Below are 20,636 nucleotides of genomic sequence, written 5' to 3'. Positions count from 1 at the left end.
AGCCGTGAGGATGGGATGGGCAGCAGGGAGGCGTGGAGAGGTGTCCATCCCACCACTGCTGTTGCTAGCCTGGGGCTGGCAAGTGGTGCAGAACCTTCACACTCCCTGCTTGGAGCAGAACTCATCGTTTCAGAAATGCATAAATTGGGAATATCTTCTGGAGAGTGAGACAGGAGGAAAATCACATTTAGTAACGGGTGTGTATACTGTATATTGCTCTACTGGAGTCTAAGAAACTACCCAGACTTGCTGATAAAGCAGTGTCATTTCCAAGAGGCTTCTATGGCATAATTACGTACAGTTATGCACCATTTCCAAATTCTTTGGGGCAGGAGAACAGTAAGTTACCTAAGCCTTTGAAAAGAAATTTCATGGGAAAAAAAAAAAAAAGTGGCACTGGTAAAAACTTTTAAGCAAAAATTAGTTATCTGGTGAAGTTGAGCAGCAGAGAAACTAAATAAATTTTAACAAAAATGTAGTGAGAATTAATGACAAATATTTCAACTAAAACGTTAAACTGTTAAATAACTTAGCCTATACATAAGTAATATATATATAATTTGAAAGGTATTTAATTACCTTTTTGTTCCACTTCTATTGTAGAGAGAGAGGTAAAGAGAGAAAGGAGAAAAGAGAATAGATTAATGGTACTGTATTGGCCAGGTACTTTTCTTTACCTCTTTCATATGAAAAGGAAGCTTTAATCATTTATTTTAGTATGTGAACATTTTATATATATAAAACCTTTCCTCTGATATACACTGGGTAATATGCAGTCAAGCTGAACTAAATAAAGATAAATTTTAACTTTACAATAGCCTTTAAAAAAGAAAAAAAAGCAACCAACCAAACAACAAAAACCAGCACTTGAGCTGTACCAAGCCCCTTGAACTATTTGAGATACCTTGTCAGCAGAAGCCTTGGACTAGTTTCATAGAGCAAAATGAAATACCCATGCACTGAAATATGACTGGTATAGATTTATGTATAGAATAAAAACTCCAGGGAGAAACTTGATAGAATATACATCTTCATCTATTTCGCCAAAATCCTGTAAAACAGAGATCCCTGCTTTAAGCAGGAGAATATTCCCTTGTGACATGATTAGAGAACTAAGGAAAGTCAGACGAAGGACAACGGAGGATGTTTGCAGAGTCCTGTCCTATGTCTTGGAGAAACAAGCTTTAGTAGGACTTGGAAAAAAACATACATTACAATACATAAATTATTTATAAGATCCTGAAGATACATAGTGGTAAGGAGTTAAAATTATCTAAGCACTATTTATAAAGCCCAGCCCCAGAACTTGCTGTATATTTTTATGTGAATTATTCACCATGCATAAAAAGGCTGCTGAAGAGGCTGAGTCCCTTTGGACAAAGCCCCTTGCAGTTCAAATAAATAAATGCAATACACTGATTAATTGTTAAACTCTCTGTATCAGTTTTGATAGCCAACAAGCTCCTTTGAGAAGCATCCAAAAGTCCCCTATGGTCATGGCACAGAGCGTTTATTATTCCAGCATGGTAAGGCCCAAGGAAAAGCTTCTGCCTCCCCTGCTCTGGGGTTGGCTGGTTCTGTGGGGTTATTCCACAAAGGTATAGAAGATAGGTCCCATAAAACAGCACTGAGGGAGAAGTGAGAGCTTGCCAGCAAAACAGTATGGTCTTGACAGCTGAGAGATCTCTGTTCAGAGAAGTGAGACAGGAACGCAAAGGTATGTAACACATGCTTTGTTTCTGCTTGCCCAGAGTTCTCTCCAGCCCTTACCAGACTGAGACACTTGCCAGATGACAGTCCTTCAGTGCTGGGACTGCAAACTCCTTTGCATTCTGAAGTCTTACTCATTTAGATGGGAAGCTGCAGGCTCAATGGAAGAACAATTTCAAAGTAGGCTGCAAATGCATTGGCTACGTGTGTGGATCTGTACTTTGCTGTGTGGGGAGGCACAGCACCCAAAACGAATGGTTCTGAACTTGAACAGCTTTTTTTGACTTGGACTTTGATTTAGGCTCCTTTCTACCGCATAACAGATTAAAGTTAAAGGCAGAAGTTTTCACCATGTGGCTGTCAGGACTCTAGGCAGCAGAGACGTTGCATTTCAGCACAAGCACCTGGATTTGCAAGGGAAAGAGCCAGCAAGATTAAAAGGCACCAGACTCAGCAACTGCAGAAACCCACACAGCCATTGCTCTCCCTGTCCGAGGCTGTGGCTCACCACAGTTAAGTAACATTCAGAAAAACATCAAATGTCCCTGGCAAAAGCAACAAAGCAACACAAAATTGTGGCTTCACACTGATTCTTCTGATTGATGGGATGCTGTACCTCTGGCAACAGAGAAAGTAGTCATTTACATTTCCAAATGAGCAATAGCTTTTGTAATGCACTCAAACAACAGTGTGATTTTGTAAAACAGGAAGAGAGAAGCTTCTGCAGGAGATAATATATTCACAACCAGCTGAGCTGAGTGACCTGAAGCATTGATTACCCTCAGGCTGAATAGCCTGTATGTGTTATTAGCGGTCAGTGCCATATTGAGCTCTCCTACAATTCCAGACACAGGATGTGTTTTGGTGACCCCCTGCATGGTGATTCCTATTGTACATATCCCAGAGGCATATTTTTCCTCGTGATGATTGAAGACTTAATGCTTCTGAATTTCAATAACTACTCAGCTTATATCGGGACATCATATTCTTCAAGCAGGTTGCATGGGAAACCTAGAGGACTTAGCTCATTGTGCAATAGCTAAAGGAATGGTCAGATTAGGGTCTGATTCTCCCTTCAACATGTCACTGCAAAACCACCTTCATAAAGTGTCAAAAGAATATTACAAATTTTGCCCGCTTGCAGACAATTTTACATCTCTGCAATGTCTGTGCCAGTCCGCAGAATTTCAGAACTCCTTAGAGCACAGAGAGCATCCTACAATTCTAGAGGAATCTACAGGAAATGCACACATACACCGTTAATTCTCCTATGGTGAAATCTTCCACTCCTGCTATTGATGCACTGGAGCAGAACCAATTTCATCTCCATTTCCTAAATCAGCTGCATGCCAGTGCCACTGGCTTCAACAGTGCCAGAGGCCTGAAGGAAATTAAGAACAAGGTGCCAGGTCTGAGGGGAGTCACAAACAAGCCTTTCAGCTTTCTGTGAAGACTTTGCATGTACCTTGATTTCCTCCCCTTTCTTTGGATGGGAGGGAAAACCAAGGCCAAGGTGTAATCATCAGCTGCTACAGCCTGCCCCCACTGTGCCTGAAGCTGAGTGATCAGGCAGATTCCTACCACCCATTCAGAGAAATCACACAAACAAATTAATTAAATGCTCTTAGTACTGCTGGGTTGAGGCTATGAAAATACACTCTTAATTTCTGGCACAATTAACACTTGAACAACATTAACTGCTCATTTTCTTAATACCATGTTGAGCTGCACTCAACTATCTAAGGCACAAGCACACAGAGGCAGAGTCCTGTAGAGAGCTCTCTCACTGGCACTGCTTCAAACCCACAACAGGAGCACAAAGCTGGAAAAAAATCTGAGTAGGGGGGTGTTAAAAAGCAACTGCAAAAGTAAAAGACTGCGCACTGTACTTTGCCTGCTGGGTTGTTTTTTTTTTCAGGACAGGTGGTTAATAGCAGAATAAGTCCATCCACTACCTGTTCCTGGCCTTTATAGGTTGAACTGATTTCATCCACAGAGACCCAGCTTTAAATACATAGTAAATGACAAAAGAGAAGGACTAAGAAAACAGGCTTTTGAATCTGACTTTAGTAGTGTAAGATGAAGCATCTCAGGGTGCTGCATGCCAGTATATGGCTAACTGCTGCATCTTGCCTCTTCTGAGTAGATGCATGGGGAACTGAAGCCAAAAAGTACTCATGGCACTAAGGAACCAACCAGCTAGGGAGAAACATCCCCAGAAGGCACAGCACTGGCCTTGTGTCCTGCCCTGACACATGAACTGTGGTGCAAGATGGTGACCGACACATAGCTGACTGACCTTGAGTCCTGTTGTGCTGGACTCCAGCACTGAGCTTCCTCTAATGATAAAATGAAGTCTGGAGGTGCCTTGCATCAGGGCTTCTCATATGAGGAGGGTCTGGGATCTACATTCTTTTCTTTCTCTAATCTCTAGACCCCAACAACTTCCTTGGCCAGCCTTGTGCCAACAGCAAAGCACCTACAATTCTCTCAGCCTTGGCACTCATATATCCCTAAAGCACCCATACAGCTCTTTCAATTTACCTCTTTCTTCCCAACAAATGCACAACCCATCAGTGGGTTTTAGGTTGAACAGGAACATGTTGGGGAAGCTGCAAACCTATTAAGGCAACCCAAAGTGCACACACACACACAGAGCCAGCTCAGATATGAAGGTGCTCTTTTTTTTGAAGGCATGGCTGGGTCCTGGAGTCTCAGTGTTCCTCTACTGAAAAAAGGTTAAGGTAGACAAGAGATGTGTTCAAAATTCAGGGCACCAAAGCACATGTCAATAACAGACTTCCTTTTAGCTATCACAATAGAAAACAGTAGTCCAGGCAACTAGGCAACACACAGGCAAGGGCAGCATCAAATTCACAGCACGTCCAGCGTGGCAGATCATTGACAATAGGACCCTGCAGTCAGTGCTAGAAAAACCCTGTCCACTAGGATGTATAAAAATCTGCTGCTGGGTAGGATGTATGCCCAGGCACACTAATAGTAACAGGGCACATCAGGTCCTCAGCAGTTTCTCTTTCCAGCATCTAAATTTAAGAAAGTGGTTGAAGTTGGCAGATCAGAGGCAACAGCAGGGTGGGGCTCAGGTACTGCAGGGGTGTCATTAGCTTCTCACTGATCCTCCTGCTCCCCCAGCCCAGCTCCCTGCTAGCAATGCTGAAGAGGACTACACCTGTATGTGTTTCACAGCCATGGTGCTCTACTGTAGGGAAGTGCAGGTGGTACATGGACTCCCATGGAGAAACCCAGCTGGAGGAAAGCTGGACTCTGCAGCAGCAGGTTTAAAACAAACAGATCTAAACCCAGGGGATAAAACTATGAAACCAGTATTTTATTCATTTGCACTTAAACACACTCAAATCCTCACATGCAGTTTACTGGAATACTTAAGAGAGCTGGCTCAGCATTTATATGACACAAGCAGTTTTTGCAACTACAGGTTCAAAATGCTGCAGAAGTAACCATCTCTGCTTTGTTCTCTTCTCCTGACACATAATTAAAATTACAAGAGCCCACACAGCCAAGCTCAGCACTCACTCCATACAGCACAGCCTCAAACAAAAGAACATGCCACCATTTCTCTTATCCACCTGCTCCTCCTAGGAAAGCCTGGGGCCCCACTGCAGCACAGGTGGGGCTGTCACTGGAACCTGAACGCCCTAGTGACAGGAACACAGTCACAGCCACTGCAGCAAGCTGCAGACAGCACTAAGTTAGATGGCATTTTTGCCTCCAGGCAAACAAAAAGCAACAGCAACTGAGTGGTCTTTGGTCTCCATCCTTTTGTTGAAACTGTCCTTGCTACAGGAGACACCATGACCAGTCTCCATCCCCCAGCCTACATACCAGCTTACTCCCAAGACAGAATTAATTAATTGATCTCTGGTGTTGTTAGCCCCAGTGAAGCACTCCTTTTATAAGCTTTTAATGTGCAAAGTTTTAAGATGCAACAGGGGAAGCCCTCCTGGGTCTTGGCACAGGAACAAACCCAGAGAATAGAAGAATTAGATTGTTGACAACTGCTTTTCAAATGCATACTGCTGCTATCTTCCTATGGTCCCACTTTATGACAGTTTGCTTGTTTGTTTGCATCCAACATGACAGGTTTTGAAGACATCATTTCCCTCCCTCTTCAGAGCAAGAACAATGTCAGCTTCCATTAGCAATGTACAACAAATATATAGCAGGCTGTACTTCAGGCCTCCCCACTACTTTACCTGAGGGACCTCCACTTGTGCCAAAGGCAAGCACAGCACATAGGTGTATTTAATTGGAGATGAGACCCCACTAGCTTTACATTGCTTTGCAGTCCAACAGCAACCTGGCACTTGGCTGTAAAACACTCACACTTCGATTCCCCAGCCACAGAAAAGAATTATTCTTATATATTGCCATGAATTTTCTTAAGGCTGCCAATTCCTGTTTTGAAACAACCACTTGCAACTTCAAGTCTTTCCACTGCAGTTCTCCATCAGACCAAAACTATTCTGCAAACTAAGTTTCAAAGCTTAGGTTTAAATTACTATTTCAGTGGGACCCACTTAGTCTGTAACAGTATCTACATTTCCAAGAAAATTTAAGGTTTCAGTAAACAGAGTACTTATCTCTTCTTGACTGTATGGACCCTTATCTGCACATTATAGTCCCTCCCTTAAGGGTGGGGAAAAAAATCTTTATATACAGCACAGAAGAAATGTTTAGCTTTTAAAGCAAATGAAGTGCTAATCCTGTACTTAATCAAAGGGAGGAATAATCTCAACTTGCTCCATCTCCAAATTCCATTTTTATATATAGGTGTTTGCTCTTCAAGCACCTTGTGTTACAATGGCTTCATGTGACACCCTCCCAAAATTATCACAACCTAATTAATTTTGTTGTGAACTATGGAGATTGGAAATGTCGATAATGTATAAACACTCACAAACCACAACCTAAATTAGATCTGTAAATATGGTATCTATACATCTGCAGAATTCAAAGCTGTCATTTTTCATAACTGGATGTTTTTTCCCTTCAAAATTTCCCTTTATGTGAAAATTTTGTGAAACCTTTTAAACCATTACTTTAGTCTTCCTTAAAAATGTCAGTGCTTTCAGTCTGTTTTTTAATCATAATAACGAAATTTAATAGATGCTCACTAAAGTAACACTAAGGATTATAAATATTAAAACACCTGCCAGTGGAACTTACAGTCCTCAGGATCTAGGAAACCACAAATATACATTAACTCTTGTTCACCAGACGTTTCTGTGAGGTGAAAAAGTTATCATTTCCTACCACACTGCCTTGTGCATTACAGATCAAAATTAAGGCTGTTTTGGGAGGAAGTCACCTTTTTGTCAGACATTAATTTAATGAATGAGAGGCATCAAGTGGCCTGAGCCCTCATCTGGACTCTCCCTCAAACCCAAGAAATAAGAAATGCTTTTCCATGGCACTGTTCTCTCAAAGCCAATTTTCTAGGAGCTAAAATATCATTACCTCATTTCCTAGTTTTAGGTACCGAAGAACACAAAAGATATGCCTTTAGATATTTTGTTTATGGGGAAAAAAACCAAACAGTCCTACAGAAAGCCAATGAAACTTAGGATTCTGAAGTAGGGGTTAAATGATAAAATCCCTGGTACATGCCCAACCCTGCAAGAGCTGATGCTGCTGACACCACTGTGCAGAGCACAGACCAGTGAGATCATTCTTCACAGTTTTGCAAACATTCAGATTTCCCAAAATTCTGTGAACTATTTCTATTCTTTCCTTGCCTCTCTCTTGTTATTATTCCATGTGGCAGTGACAATGCCTGGCTTCTGTGAAGAATCAGGCACTTCATCAGCTTCAGAAGAAGCTGAATGTGATTGTGCTGCACTTCTAAAATGCATTATTCCAATAGGTAAATATTTTTTGCTCAAATAAGGATAACTCACTAAGCTGTAATGAGTCCTGAAATATACTGCACTGGGGAAAAAAAAAAAAAATAAAAGCAAGCAAGTATTGTGATATTCAAAGCTCATCTTCAGAAGATATATCTGATGTTTTACCCTGTATAAATCGCTGATGTAGATGAGATTTTTTTACTTAAGAGCACCAGTCCAGAGATAAAGCAACCTCAAAAACCAATGCATCCCTCAATTTGGGAAATAAAAAAGTTGTTTATGCTAGTCAAAGTGTTCGTCAGAGCAGCAGCCACTGTTTGCCACCATCACAGACAGAAAACGAGCTAGGTAGATTTATATATTAGCCATAAGGCCAACAGCACATCCCCGTTTTGCCTCTGATTTATACAAAAAGCAGAAGTAATTTCTTAATTTACCATGACTCTCTCAACTTGCTGTGCACCAGAATTTTCCTTCTAAATTTGTCAATTAAAAAGAAGCAGCAAGATGAGTTAGCACAAGAGGGGAAAAAATGTACTGTACAAGTACTGTGTGAAATTCAATTACAGCTACAAGTCACTCAGCCAAACTTGCCTTGGCAGTTGGCCTCTTATTGTTTCCAGCACAACAGCAGATGAGTGAGCTGCCATCAAATTACTGCAGAATCAGCCACCTGGACATCATTCTCCCATAATAAAATAATAATAACTTAAAAAAAAGAAAAAAAAGAAGTGAAAGCACAGATCCAGAGGGAGGTAAGCAGTGTAGGGTTGACTCTCTGCAGTGCTTTTCCTGTAGCTGTCCCCTGGTGCTGAGCACCCAGCAGCCTTTTGCTACACAGCCCTGCAACCAGGATGAGTGAGATGTGGAGATCTGTTCCCTCCAGTGGGAATATGAACTTAACTCATCCAGACTGCAGGCTCCTTTCAAAGGGAGAGATAGGCATTACTGTGCATTACTTCCAGGTCTAAGAAATAAAATAAAAGAAACATTTATTTAACATTGCCCCTCTAGAAAAGTTCAGACACAAAATGAATACCAAGTTGCTGCTCCCCTGCATCAAAAAAGACTTCTGTGTATGTAGAGACAGATGAAGAGGTGCTGGCTTTGATCCTTCAGGGATGCTAAGGGCAGCTTCCCAGGGCAGGAACCTTCTGTTGTACCCTCTACCAAGTCTACCAAGTCTACCAAGTCCCTCTACCAAGTCCCCAGAAACAGGGCACGACGAGACAGATCAACAGATTGGCTAAAAATCCCACAACAAAACACGTGTTTGGGAAATAACTTTGTGTGGTAAAACGTAAGCCCAGAGAGCTCTTGTAAGCAAGCCTGAGTCTAGGCCTTACTTCCTTTGGTTACTCACCCCAAGTGTTAACTAGGGGACCAGTAAATGGACCCAGACAACCCCCTCATCTCTTCCTCCTTATGGCATGTCAAAGACACAGAAAGATCTCTTGGCAACCAGGCAAATGTAGCTATTTAGGAATTATTATTATTATTATTATTATAGCTCTTTATATTTTCCTTCCCAGATGGACTGTAAACCCCCCCTTGCCCGATTTTAAAAGGAACAAAGGCCTGAGGTTCATTAAAGATTTGTCCACATCCAGGCATGAGATAAATTCAGGATGTCAAGCACCTGACAGAGCCATCAAGCCAAGCATTAGGTGTCTTGCCTTAAGCAGTAAGAGGAAAGGGAAAAAATGTCTGAGGTGGGGAAACACTGAATTAAAGCTGGTTTTTGGTGTGATTTCTCTCCAAAGAGAAATAAACTGTTTGTCATCCTGCCAGCTATGAGACTAGCTATAAAATAATGGATTCCACAGGCCCAAATGAAGCTAATCATGATTGCCAAGGCATGTCTGTGCTGTGAGAATTGAGTGAAATCTGATGCTCTTCAGAGAAAACATTTTTTGAAAAGCTCTTTGCTCTGCAGTAAGCCTTGGCAGTTATCTCATGTCTTAAGAGTATCTACCATATTTCTTGCTTGGCTGCAAGGCATATTGCTGACACTGCCTGCTATGGCTGAGTTTCCTTTAATAACACTTTGGTAGGTAAAACACTGCTTCTTTTCAGCTATTGAGAAAACTGTAAAGACTTTTTCACCAGTTGCCTCTCTCAATAGCACTTACTAAGTGCCCAACTGGATGCTGTAGTAAAATGCTCACCAAACCAGAAATAAGGTCTCCACAGAGCCAAGTAACTAACCAACAAATTTGGTTTTTTATCTTCTCTGAATTGGGGCAACACCTACAAAGTAGCTGGAGAGGTGGAATTTCACCACAACTGCTTTGGAGATCAAGAGAAGAGCAAGGAAAGGAGTTACACTTCTTCAGGAACTGCTCCTTTGCAACAAGATCTCACAATCTGGTGTAAATTGTAACTACATCTGCTTTTTAAAAAAAAGAAAAAAGAACCAAGGTGTGGCTTCTAGCATTTTTAGGTTTGAAAAATGAACACAAGTGTGCTACACATGTACATGCATACATATGCAGAGGAGCTACTTCCAACACTGTAAGATATAAATAATTAAAGCAAGCATGTCTCACATGCATATACACTCACATCTGTGATGCAAAGACACCAGCACATATTAAGCTTTGAGGCACATTCCCAAAACACTGTACAGAAGCCATCCTGCAGCAGTCTGACACATCCCATCTACAACCTGCTACAGCAAGTACTGTCCAATAGTGTGTAGCAGTCTGCACTTCCTGAGCTCCTTTTCTCTGGCTCTCTGTGCTCAGAATCAACAAAATCTCAGCTGAGAGGTAGATATTTTGGAGGAGATCATGCCCAGCCTAATTGTGAAAGGCTCCCATACCTTGTCCCCACTTCATCAGTTCATGCTCCAGATGTGTTTGGATGGTGTGAGAGCTTGTGTGCATGCCTATGAAGTTCCAGACAGAGGCACAGCTGCCTCCTTGAAAGGTTCAGACCACGAGGTACCATTAAATGTGCTGGTTCCAGGAGTCCTCAAACCCCAGCTGAGCAAAACCTCTCTCTGCTGTGGAAAAGCAGAAAAGCATCTGCCTCCCCTCTGTTTCACTTGTCTCTCTGCCACACCAAGCACCAACACTACCTAACAAAAAGCCCAGAAACCCCTCAGGTATTTGCAGAGCTGAGCAAGGATCAGCTATGAGGTCAGGAGCTCCTCTGGTACTCTGGGTCAGGATCCACAAGTGGACCTTTGGCAGGTTGGTGCTGGGGTCTATTTACATCACCACACATCCAGGTCAGTGCATTAAGGGAGAGCAGTTTGAAACATGTGCATGCTCTGAATGCGAGTGTGAACAGAAAGCACTTTATAGGTTTTGGGATTTAGCTCCCCACTGCTTGAATCTGGGACTAAGAAGGATGATGATTTATTTTATACTTATTTTTTAATGAATAGGTACTGATATAAAACAGGGACCTAGCTGGAATGAACTGTCACTTTAAAGGAATACATCTGAGACCTTTAACTTGCACTGGTATATTCAGTGAAGTAAAAATATTATTCTGCTAGGAGAACCACAAATTACAGCAATAAAATATATGTGGTGAATACATGGGAGTTTGGTACTACCTGCGATGAACTGAATATTAGGCACAGCTAAGACCTATCATTTTCACCATTAATGAAAAAGGGTCCATTTTACTTCTAATTTAAAGCATGAGAATTTATGAAGGTTTGGAGAAGTCTTTGTGTGCTTCTGCAACAGCTTAACTTCTAATATATTATACATTTGAAAATTAGGATCCTGGAGCTTTTCTACAATTTTATTGGGGCACATTACTGGAGGTCAGTGTGTGGTGCCCTCTTGCTACTTCACAGCCAATGCAGCATTTTCCCCATGGCATCAGTAGATTTAAAAAATAAAATCATTTTTCCTAAATTAAAAAAAAAAAAGTGACAATGAAACACACTCACTTTGCTATGAGGTAATTCAATAAATCTGTCCACTTTGCTAAGGCTTAGATTTTATATAAACCAAAACTTATTTATCTTGCTAACTTGAAAATGGAACAAGAATTAAGGGTGAGGTTCAGTTTTTAGTCCAGCTTTTAGTAATCTGAACACAGACAACAGGGCTAAGAGGAACCCTGAGAGATTGAGGGGGCAGAGCCAGATGCCCAGGCTACGCCTTGTCACATAGATGTTGTCTCTCTTGAAATCTCTTTTGAACAACTTAGATGAGGCAAATCAGCAAGGACCAAATTATCACATTGCCAGAGGTTCTCAGAAGGTCATCAGTGGAGCCATGCTGATGTTGTAGGACAGAGGACTCTGCCCTTTCATGTCACTGCATGTCACCTAACGAATTTGATGGGAGTGGGCCCTGGCCTGAGCTCATCAGCAGCAGCATGATCATAGCTTACAGCATCTCCTGGCTGAGGCTTTTGAAGATTGAGCTTCTCGACAGATTACTTAATAACCTTGGGCATGGGAAGGAAGGGCTACTGAGGAGAGAGCTGGACCAAAAATCTGCACAACTAGGTGACCTAAGGCTGGTGAGAAGAGGCTGCACCCGGACAGAATTTGAAGTAAAACAGTTTAAGCATCACCATCAAGACTGGAACAGAAACACAACTAGAGACATAGTTCTCAATTAGCAGCCACCACTGCTAATTGCTAGCCCAGCTTGCTTTCTCCACATTCACTTCTCAAGAGTGGCAGTAGTTTCTGATGACCAGCAAAATAACATCATGATGGTAACACGTGCTACTGGCACTCACAACACGTTACAAAATTCAGATCCTACTTTGGCAGACTCCAACAAAGATTAAATCAATTCTTTGGCCTCAACAAGTTTATGAAAGCCTAAGATATTCTGCATCTCCACCACAACTTGAAGGCAAAAGCAATGCCCCAAGTAGGAGGTTGTAGGTAGCCCACTCTACCAGCAGAAGTCTCATGTGGCATGACATTTCACAGATGCATATTTCTGTAAAAACTCCATCAACTTTCAGTGCATTACTATGTACTCATTGGGCTAATGAACAAAACAGAAGAAACAAGAAGAAAGTCCCCATGACAGCTCTATCTGAGCTGGCTGAGGTAGAAGGCCTGATTTAAACATGTATAAAGATGTTAGTCAAATCAGCAGAAGACCAACACATTTTTTAAAAGGGCTTTAAATTAAAAGACAGTGGCCCATGTCTTGGTTCAACACCAATACTCTCAAGAATAGCAGATTGTGTGAGTGATCTGACACAGAAAAAAAGGTGTAACTGCACGTACCAGTTTGGCTGAGAGACTGCCATTCTCTGAAAGCAAAAGGAGGGGGGGACAAGGGCTCTCAGCAGCTGGTGCTGCCTTTCTGGTTTGACACTGTAAAGGTAGATGGATGGGATGGCTTCAGATCTGCAGCTGACAGGGTGCTGGGTGAGGAGGAGGAAGCAGAAGCCAGACCAACCTGTCCTTTGCTGTGCCCCCATCAAAGCAGCCAACTCTTGTCCAGCCTGGCCTAGCTCACAGACGAGGATCTTATTTTGTGATTCATGGTTTCAACCAGCACAACACATACCCTTGAAACATGTCATGAATGTAGAACAGGCACAGAAATGCCACTCCACATCCCATTTCAGGGTGCATCAGAATAAAGAAAAGCCATCCCTATCCCTGCAAAAATCCCAAAATCCCTCTTGTGTGAAATGCCCATGCTTCCTTGTCCTCTGCTTATGTGACCACATCATCCTTCTCTGCCAGCCTGCATTTCTGCTGTTCTCTCCCACAGCTGTGCAGCAAAAAGAGCATTCCTCATGACAGCTGTGAAATCTATAGGTAAAGACAGACCTGTGCAGCTGAGCTGCTCTGTGCTTCATAACCCCATCTCTGGTTTTAAGCCATGGGGAACCAGCCTCCTAGGAAAGGCTACAGTGTTGTTCTTGTCATAGCCAACAGGAAAGAAATGCAAGGCAGAAGCAGTCCATTTTGCTGGTCTCCAGATCTTTCAGTGGACCTGTCTGACAGTTTGCAAGATACACCTTCCACTGATGGCTTCTGGACTCTCTGTTCAACGCAAAATGATGTATTACACAGCTCCTGTCTCCAGACTGCACCTGAGCAGGTTTTATCTCTGTATTCCAGGTAAGAAGGCCAACACGAATGCCAACTCACTAAAACCCTGGCAGAGATCAGTGACTTGGCACAGCTGGCCAGGTATTTAATTAACTGTCCATTAGCTTACTTCAATTCTCAGTTCACAAACTCTCCAGGAATATTACTGCTCTTGCTTTCAGGATGGCAAAAGGGAAAAATAAACAGGGAATTTACAAGGTTGCTCCAAGTCATACAACAAAGTCAGAGGAAAACTGGACCAGGTGTTTGTGGCACAATCTATAGTGAATTAAGTGAAATGAAACTCTGCTTGACATATGCACAGCTGTGCTGAAGGCAAGGACAGAAGTATGTTCAATGAAAAACTGAGGTGACAAGTCTAGTACGTCAGAGCTCTTCAGAGATCTGGATGTCTCACAATAACCCTCCATTTGCTGAACATGTATCATTCCTTCCTGAAGTGCAAGTGGAGCCAGGAGAGAAAGCATCCACAGTATAAACAGCATAAAAGCATTAAAGTCTCCTCTTATTCTCTCTGATGGGGGAGTGGGAGCTGTAAGAGAACTATGTGTAAGCAAAATAAAAAACAACCAATCAAAAAAACCCACCACCTAAATAGGTGTTTTTTAATTATCTGTAATTTAATTGAAAACCCCATGCTGCTTTGGATCAGAATTGCAATTTTACGTTTTTCTCACAAAACTTACTTCACTGCTTACAATTCTGGTCATCTCTGACTGCATCACAACCAAATACAGACTGAAAATACCAGCCAAAAAGAACAGGACATTTTCCTAAAGAAAGGGGTGAAACAATCACTTCATGACTTCACAGAAAAAAATAATCAGAACTATATACATATTCTCAACTTGTCATGACAACTTTCTTAAGCAAAAAGCCTTTAGAAATCAAAAGCATTTTGCTTGTACTTGCTTGAAGTTAGAAAAATAATACGAACACCAGATGAAATGAATAAAAAAAGCTAAAAAATGGGTTTTGCCATGAAGCAAGCTGACTTTTTCAATAATGTACCTTTTTTTGTTCCTCTTAATCCCATTTTAAAGACAAGTGAAATGCCTGCTGAGGACATTACTGTTACATATCCTGGCATTCAAAACCGTGGGATCAACATCAGCATTTCCACTAAGGGTGTGACTATCACAACAGCAAAGATATCAGGTGAAGAAATATTCTATAATTTTTGATGGTACTTATCCTATACCAATATTCCAGGGCCAGGGCAGAAATAGACAGAGGTCTATGGCCAATGTGGGAAAAGGCTGCTCTCACAGTAGCTTGCCAGCTAAACAATCACAATAGTCAGGTGTAATTAAAGATTAAGATTCCCATTTGGGAACAGTGGCAGGGAAACATTACCTTCTTCACCCAAGGTCATCCAAGAAAGCAGTGGCAGAGCTGGGAAATGGTGCCAAATTTGGATTCCAGAACTTTAGGCATAGTCCAAAATCAAATATGAAAACCTGCAAGCACAAGGAGTGAACACAGATGCCTTCCTCAAGGTATGATGGCTGCAAATGCAGCTGTCAGTGTGCTTTGGGCAGCCTGGCAAGGATACCATCCCCAGGTCTTTTTAAGGGTGGCTGGGGGAATTACAGCAATGGTGGCCTCCTTTAGAGAGGGTCCAGCCTCAGCCACTGCTAGGTTAAACTCACAGAGAGGTTGCACTTTGGAAAACCACCAGGAGATGAAAGCTGCTACACAACACAACTCATCTTGTACACAAGTCAGCTCCTAAGAGGAAATACCACAGTCTGTACTCTGGCCTAAGTGCCAGTTGCCTTCTGGATGTACTTCAACCCACCATGGTGCTGGCAGAGGCTCAGGAGTAGGTCCCTCCAGTACCCCACTGTCAGGGCAGCTGTCCTTGCATAAACCTGCTGGTAGTGCCCATCCCAGGAGTGGAGATGGCCAAAGAGGTGACAGCCATCATGACCAGAAGCCAAAGGTGCTGGGATGCCAGCAGGATGGTAACCACTGGTGACCTATTTTGAATGAGGTTTGAGGCAGTTAGGGACTGGGATAGCCATGCTGCTTGATGGGCACTGACCACAGGGAAACAATGAAGCCACTGTCTCTTTGACAAATGGTCCAAGGGTGCCACCATCCTTCCCCACTCTAACAACAGAGCACCAGGGCATATTGTGCTCTCACTGATGCTCCTTCTCCCCTATTTCTGATGTCTGCACAGCAGAAGGCTCTTAGGTTGCAAGCTGACGTCAAAGGGGAAGCAGCTTTTCATGTATTCACATGTTGTAGAGCTACACTTGACTGACAGATGCACATTTGGTCATAGGGAAGGATGTGTGCTTAATATTCACCACCAGAGCTGCATCAATTTTCAGTGGCTCTGGATAAAGCTTTTACTATTTTTTTCTCCTAGCAATGCCATAGGAGGCCAAAGATCACCAAGACACCACCTTCAAAAAAAACCCCACAAAACCATACCAGAACCGTAAGAAAGTGGAAAACACGACAGTAAGAGGTGGAGTTCAGGGTCACTGGCAGACCATGTAGTGGTGGATACTACAACAGAGGATAGTAAACTGAAGTATTTAGGTGCTTCAGGAAAATAAATGCCAAGATAGACAAACAGGAGTGGGGAAGAGCCAGCTAAGCCCTCTGTTACATTCTCAGCTCTGCCTGGCCACCACGGCACAGGCAGTGGCATGTGTGACATGCATACAATGGCTTGGGGAGGCACAGGATCTTCCACTCTCAATTTCCCTACCATAACAGCAGGAATGTGCCTATTAGATTATACATCAAGTTATTTAGTGTATGCACACTGTGAGGACTGTAAGGAAGTCTGAACCATCCACGAGAGACACTGTGAGCTGTGGCTGCTTCCACGGAAGAGTTAAGTGGCTCCGCAAAGCAGAGCTTGCTCCCCCTGCTCCAGCTGAGGATAACGGGAGAGAACTTGGTGTGCAGAGAGGACTCCAGCTCTGAACAGTGAGTCCTTGTGGAGGAGCCCTGGGAGCCACGCAACACCATCTTGTTTTGTTACTTTCTTTGTTAATAGATCTAAAGGGAGCTTTGGGCTTTGCATGCAGCATGGACTTTATTTACAGAGCAGGTCAGGGAAGGCTCCTCCTCAGTCTACAGTGGAAAATGGCACTGCTGAACACAATATCATCACCTCAGGGACCTGAGTGTGCAGAATACTGAGCTTGTTGACTGTAATCAGAATTTCTGCTTTGATTTCAACTTTTAACCAGTAACTGCTCTGTTTCACAGGAGGAAAACTGGATGGAAAATAGTGGCCAGCAGGTTAGGGTATAACTGGGTTTCCTTCTGGACCACCAGGATTCATCCAAGTCACACCTAATCAACAAAATGTTTGCAATCATGACCTTCTCTGCCAATTACAGCGTCTCTTCCCTTCTAAAATGTATTATACAGCAATGATTTCACAGCTCCATGAAGCATTCCTGATTAGATTTTCAACACTGTTGAACATCAAGTCTCTTGTACAAAACAGTTTCCAAGTTTCCACACAAGAAATGTGGGAATCACCATTCAGTAGTTTTCAGTGCATGTTTCGAAGGAAGACAGAGAAAAATCTTGTTTTATAAAAATAATTTTTAAGTGATTGAAATTTCTTTAAAAACAAGGCTTTTTTGTTGTTGGGATTTTTGGGGGGGTTGGGTGAGGGTTTTTTGACACATGCACATTTAAATAAACACACGTATAAACGAAGCTTTGGAAAAAGTAAAAAAAATTATCAAATCCTAGCACCACACACATTCAGAAACAGCCAAAACTGAAGTTATATATACAAACATCATAACACTATTGCACTGCAGGTTTAGGACAAAAAAAGGAGGAGCAGAGACCTTAAATTTCTCCTAGATTAGTTCTACATATTAAGAGCTGGAGATGGCAAAGGTGGGTGAGATATCAAACAGCCTGTAAAAAACCTCCGTGTCAGACAGCTTCCTGGACTGGGCCATTTGAAAAAGAGAAAGGAGGAAAGAGACATGTTGTGATCAAACTGATTTAAGCAAGAAGAATGTTAAGTGCATCTACTAGTTGTAATAAAAGTAATATCCTGCAGATGGAGAAATGAAGAGAGAGTTTTCATAACTATCAAACAGAAATGCAGTCTGTAGCACTGCAAGGCTAAGACTGTTTTCTTCCAAACTACAGGAGTTTATCACGAGCAGGAATGATGAAAAACCCTGTATGCCTTGTCCTGGTGCCTCACATTGCCACACTCCCAACTGAAGTACAAAACATCTCTATACAAGGGGTCCAAATAATCTCCACTCTCATGGGGAGCTGGCACTGCCCTCTGATGCTGTTATGTCAAGGCATGGCTTCCCTTGAAGCCTCATCATCTATATTCATGAGTTCAGTGCTTTGCATTTCACTTCCCAAAAGAAAGTGGAAGAAATTATGGGCCACAGACAAAAGGCAATCAGATCCTATCTAGTCACTCTACTTCTATATCTTTCAGTTGAAATAATTCCAGTTCTTTATAAGCAATTTCCTGTGAGAAGTTCAGGACAGCTTACACCTTCTACACTTTCTGTCAAAGATACACAGGCCTGCAGTCTTTTCATTGCTTGATCTGGTCAATCTGCTTGCAGACAATAAAACCCTAACATCAACACCTTCGGTAAAATTCCACCCCAGGTAAATGGAAGGAGGATTTGTAAATGTTGCTCCACCAATAGTGAAACAGCCAAGGATTAGTTCTTCTGCAAAAAAAGAGAAAGCATGTCCAAAAATTCTAAACGATCATGACTTCACTCCAAATGGAAGAATATATTTTTTATAACATTTGTTACTTCATTCACAAGGTTCATCTGCCAAGCTTGCTATTTTTCTCACTCATCTTTTTACAATGACACAACTGCCTTAGAAGCTAGGAATAGCACAGGCAGTACACAATTCACCAGAGCACCTTTACCACAATAACCAGCAAACAAGGCTGTACAAATCACTTCTTGCAGACTAAACCTTAAGGAGACATGTTCAGGTTTTTAAAAACAGTTTGCAAATTCTGTGTGCCTAGCCCAAAACATCTGGAGCTTTTAGTTCAATGGCATGCTGCAGGTACACACAGCAGTGTGTATATTTATATTTTCAGCAATTCCTTGGTAACAAATTTTTTTTCAGTCTATGTCAATCAGGTTGGGGGTCTGGCTGACCATGAAGTTGGAAAAGCATTTCCACCAAGTACTGGACTACTAAGGAGGCTTTGCCTCTGCACAAGCATGACAGATCAGGCATCTCCCTGAGAAACTAAAACAAATTTTGTTTGGATTTAAGCTTGAAGCAGCAGTGCTGAAATTCTGTTTCCGGCTCCACTCCCATTTCAAAGAAGAAAAAAGCCCAATGAGAGCATCCACCACTGCAAAATTCATCCCCACATATCACACTCTTTCCCAGCTAGGAAGAGAAGTAAATAAAGCCAGAGTTTTCTCTGCATGTTGCATAGATTACCAGCCAGTTTGCCATGGTTTTATACAGGGCTGCCATGTATCACCACATAAATGTCCTGGCTGCAGCACTGGGTAACAGCCGTCATGATGTTGGGACATTTTAATGAACATGTGGAAGAATTCCCATTTTTTCAAATAAAATGTGATTTAATGCAAGAGATACCTGCATATTCATGACTTTAAATGGAGCTAACAACCATGTACATAATAAAACCTAAAATAAAAATTTAAAAACCTACATAATATTGATTTTCTCTTAGGTACCTCCAAATTCAACAATTTCTGTAGCACCTAGTTTTTCAGAACTTTAGTGCCTATGCTTTTATAGATCAAAACCAGTCATTGCTACTTCACTTGAAGGAAAACCTGCAGGCTATGAAAAGAAGGCTCTGACTTACTCTGTTTTGTAACAAACTATGTCCCGACATTCTTCATACAATAAAAATTAATTTTTAAACTCATGTTTATCACATGTGGAATTGTTTCCAGAATCAGATTTCTAAAACAGTAATACTGGTCAGGCCATTTGGGTAAAAAACTTGCTTACCTAAAGGTCTGCAGTAAAAATTGCCTAACTAAGGGTCTGAAGAGGAAGTAACAATTTGGGCTTCCACTGCTGATTTCATAGCAATTTCACAACTGTATTAGGCCATTCATCCACTGCATCAATTAGAAGCCATACAGCTGTAGGGCAGAGAAGTTATGGGCATTTAGAAGCAAGTCCATCATTTCTGCATATGACATTTCTTTGTAGGTTAAGAATAGTTTGATAGTGAATACATACTTCTAGTATCCAATAAAAGCATTTTTTTGCCTTAATTTTACATCGATTACACATACACAATCCATTCTGGGAACTTCTGAAATTCAGCACAGCGAGCTGTATTTAGAAACAGAAGTAGCTCTTAAGTTTCGTGCTTACTGATCATTAACTACCACACAGCTGGCAATGAAATCAACCCCCCAATTGTCTTTTAAATGCAATAAACACATAACTGGGTCATATTATTGCTGTGAATCATCTTTAGCCAATTTTACATCATGTAATTTAATATCCATTTGCAGAAGAGCTGACACTGGGACTCTATTCTCATTCAATATTGGGAAATTTAATTGGCTACCTATTGACTTGAGGCAAACAGTGATATAAACCAGACAAACTCTTGCCTCTTGACCCTATTGATTGACCAAAGTAAAACACATCATTGCTACCACAAAAGCTACCTGAGCATTAAGTTAGTAAAATTCTGTATTCCTGGAAGTTGAGATTTTGGGACTCCCTGTTGGTTTGATAAAAAACCCATCCTTCTTCCCTCCCCCTAAAAAGGCCATATTTGACCTTAATTATTTGACCTAATAGTAAATCCAGGGCTCTACAAGACAATACCATCTTCCAGGAGATCCTCTGCTCCTGAAAGGTGAGGCTAACTGCAAAGAGCAGCATTTGGATTTAAGAAGCTGAAGCTTGTAAAGTCACTGCCATAGCTGTGCAGGTATATTTATGACAGAGCAAGTGGGAATGCA

The 20,636-nt window shown here is 41.8% G+C and overlaps 1 protein-coding gene across 6 annotated transcripts in view; it reads right to left on the bottom strand.

The window, feature by feature from the left end:
• ADGRL3 (adhesion G protein-coupled receptor L3) overlaps positions 1–20,636 on the bottom strand; it is a 401,888-nt gene that overhangs the window by 139,090 nt on the left and 242,162 nt on the right. For 4 of the 6 annotated variants that reach the window (XM_030449718.1, XM_030449717.1, XM_030449722.1 and 1 more), the window contains one exon: positions 580–594. The exons of the other annotated variants lie outside the window; for them this stretch is intronic. In XM_030449718.1, the coding sequence (XP_030305578.1) occupies positions 580–594 (15 nt within the window). The remainder of the gene's footprint in view (positions 1–579; positions 595–20,636) is intronic. 6 annotated transcript variants of the gene reach the window in all.

Source organism: Calypte anna, chromosome 4A (assembly GCF_003957555.1).
Source record: "Calypte anna isolate BGI_N300 chromosome 4A, bCalAnn1_v1.p, whole genome shotgun sequence".
Taxonomy (NCBI): domain Eukaryota; kingdom Metazoa; phylum Chordata; class Aves; order Apodiformes; family Trochilidae; genus Calypte; species Calypte anna.
The sequence above is the reverse complement of the archived record's forward strand: the minus strand, read 5'-3'. Positions and strand labels throughout refer to the sequence as shown.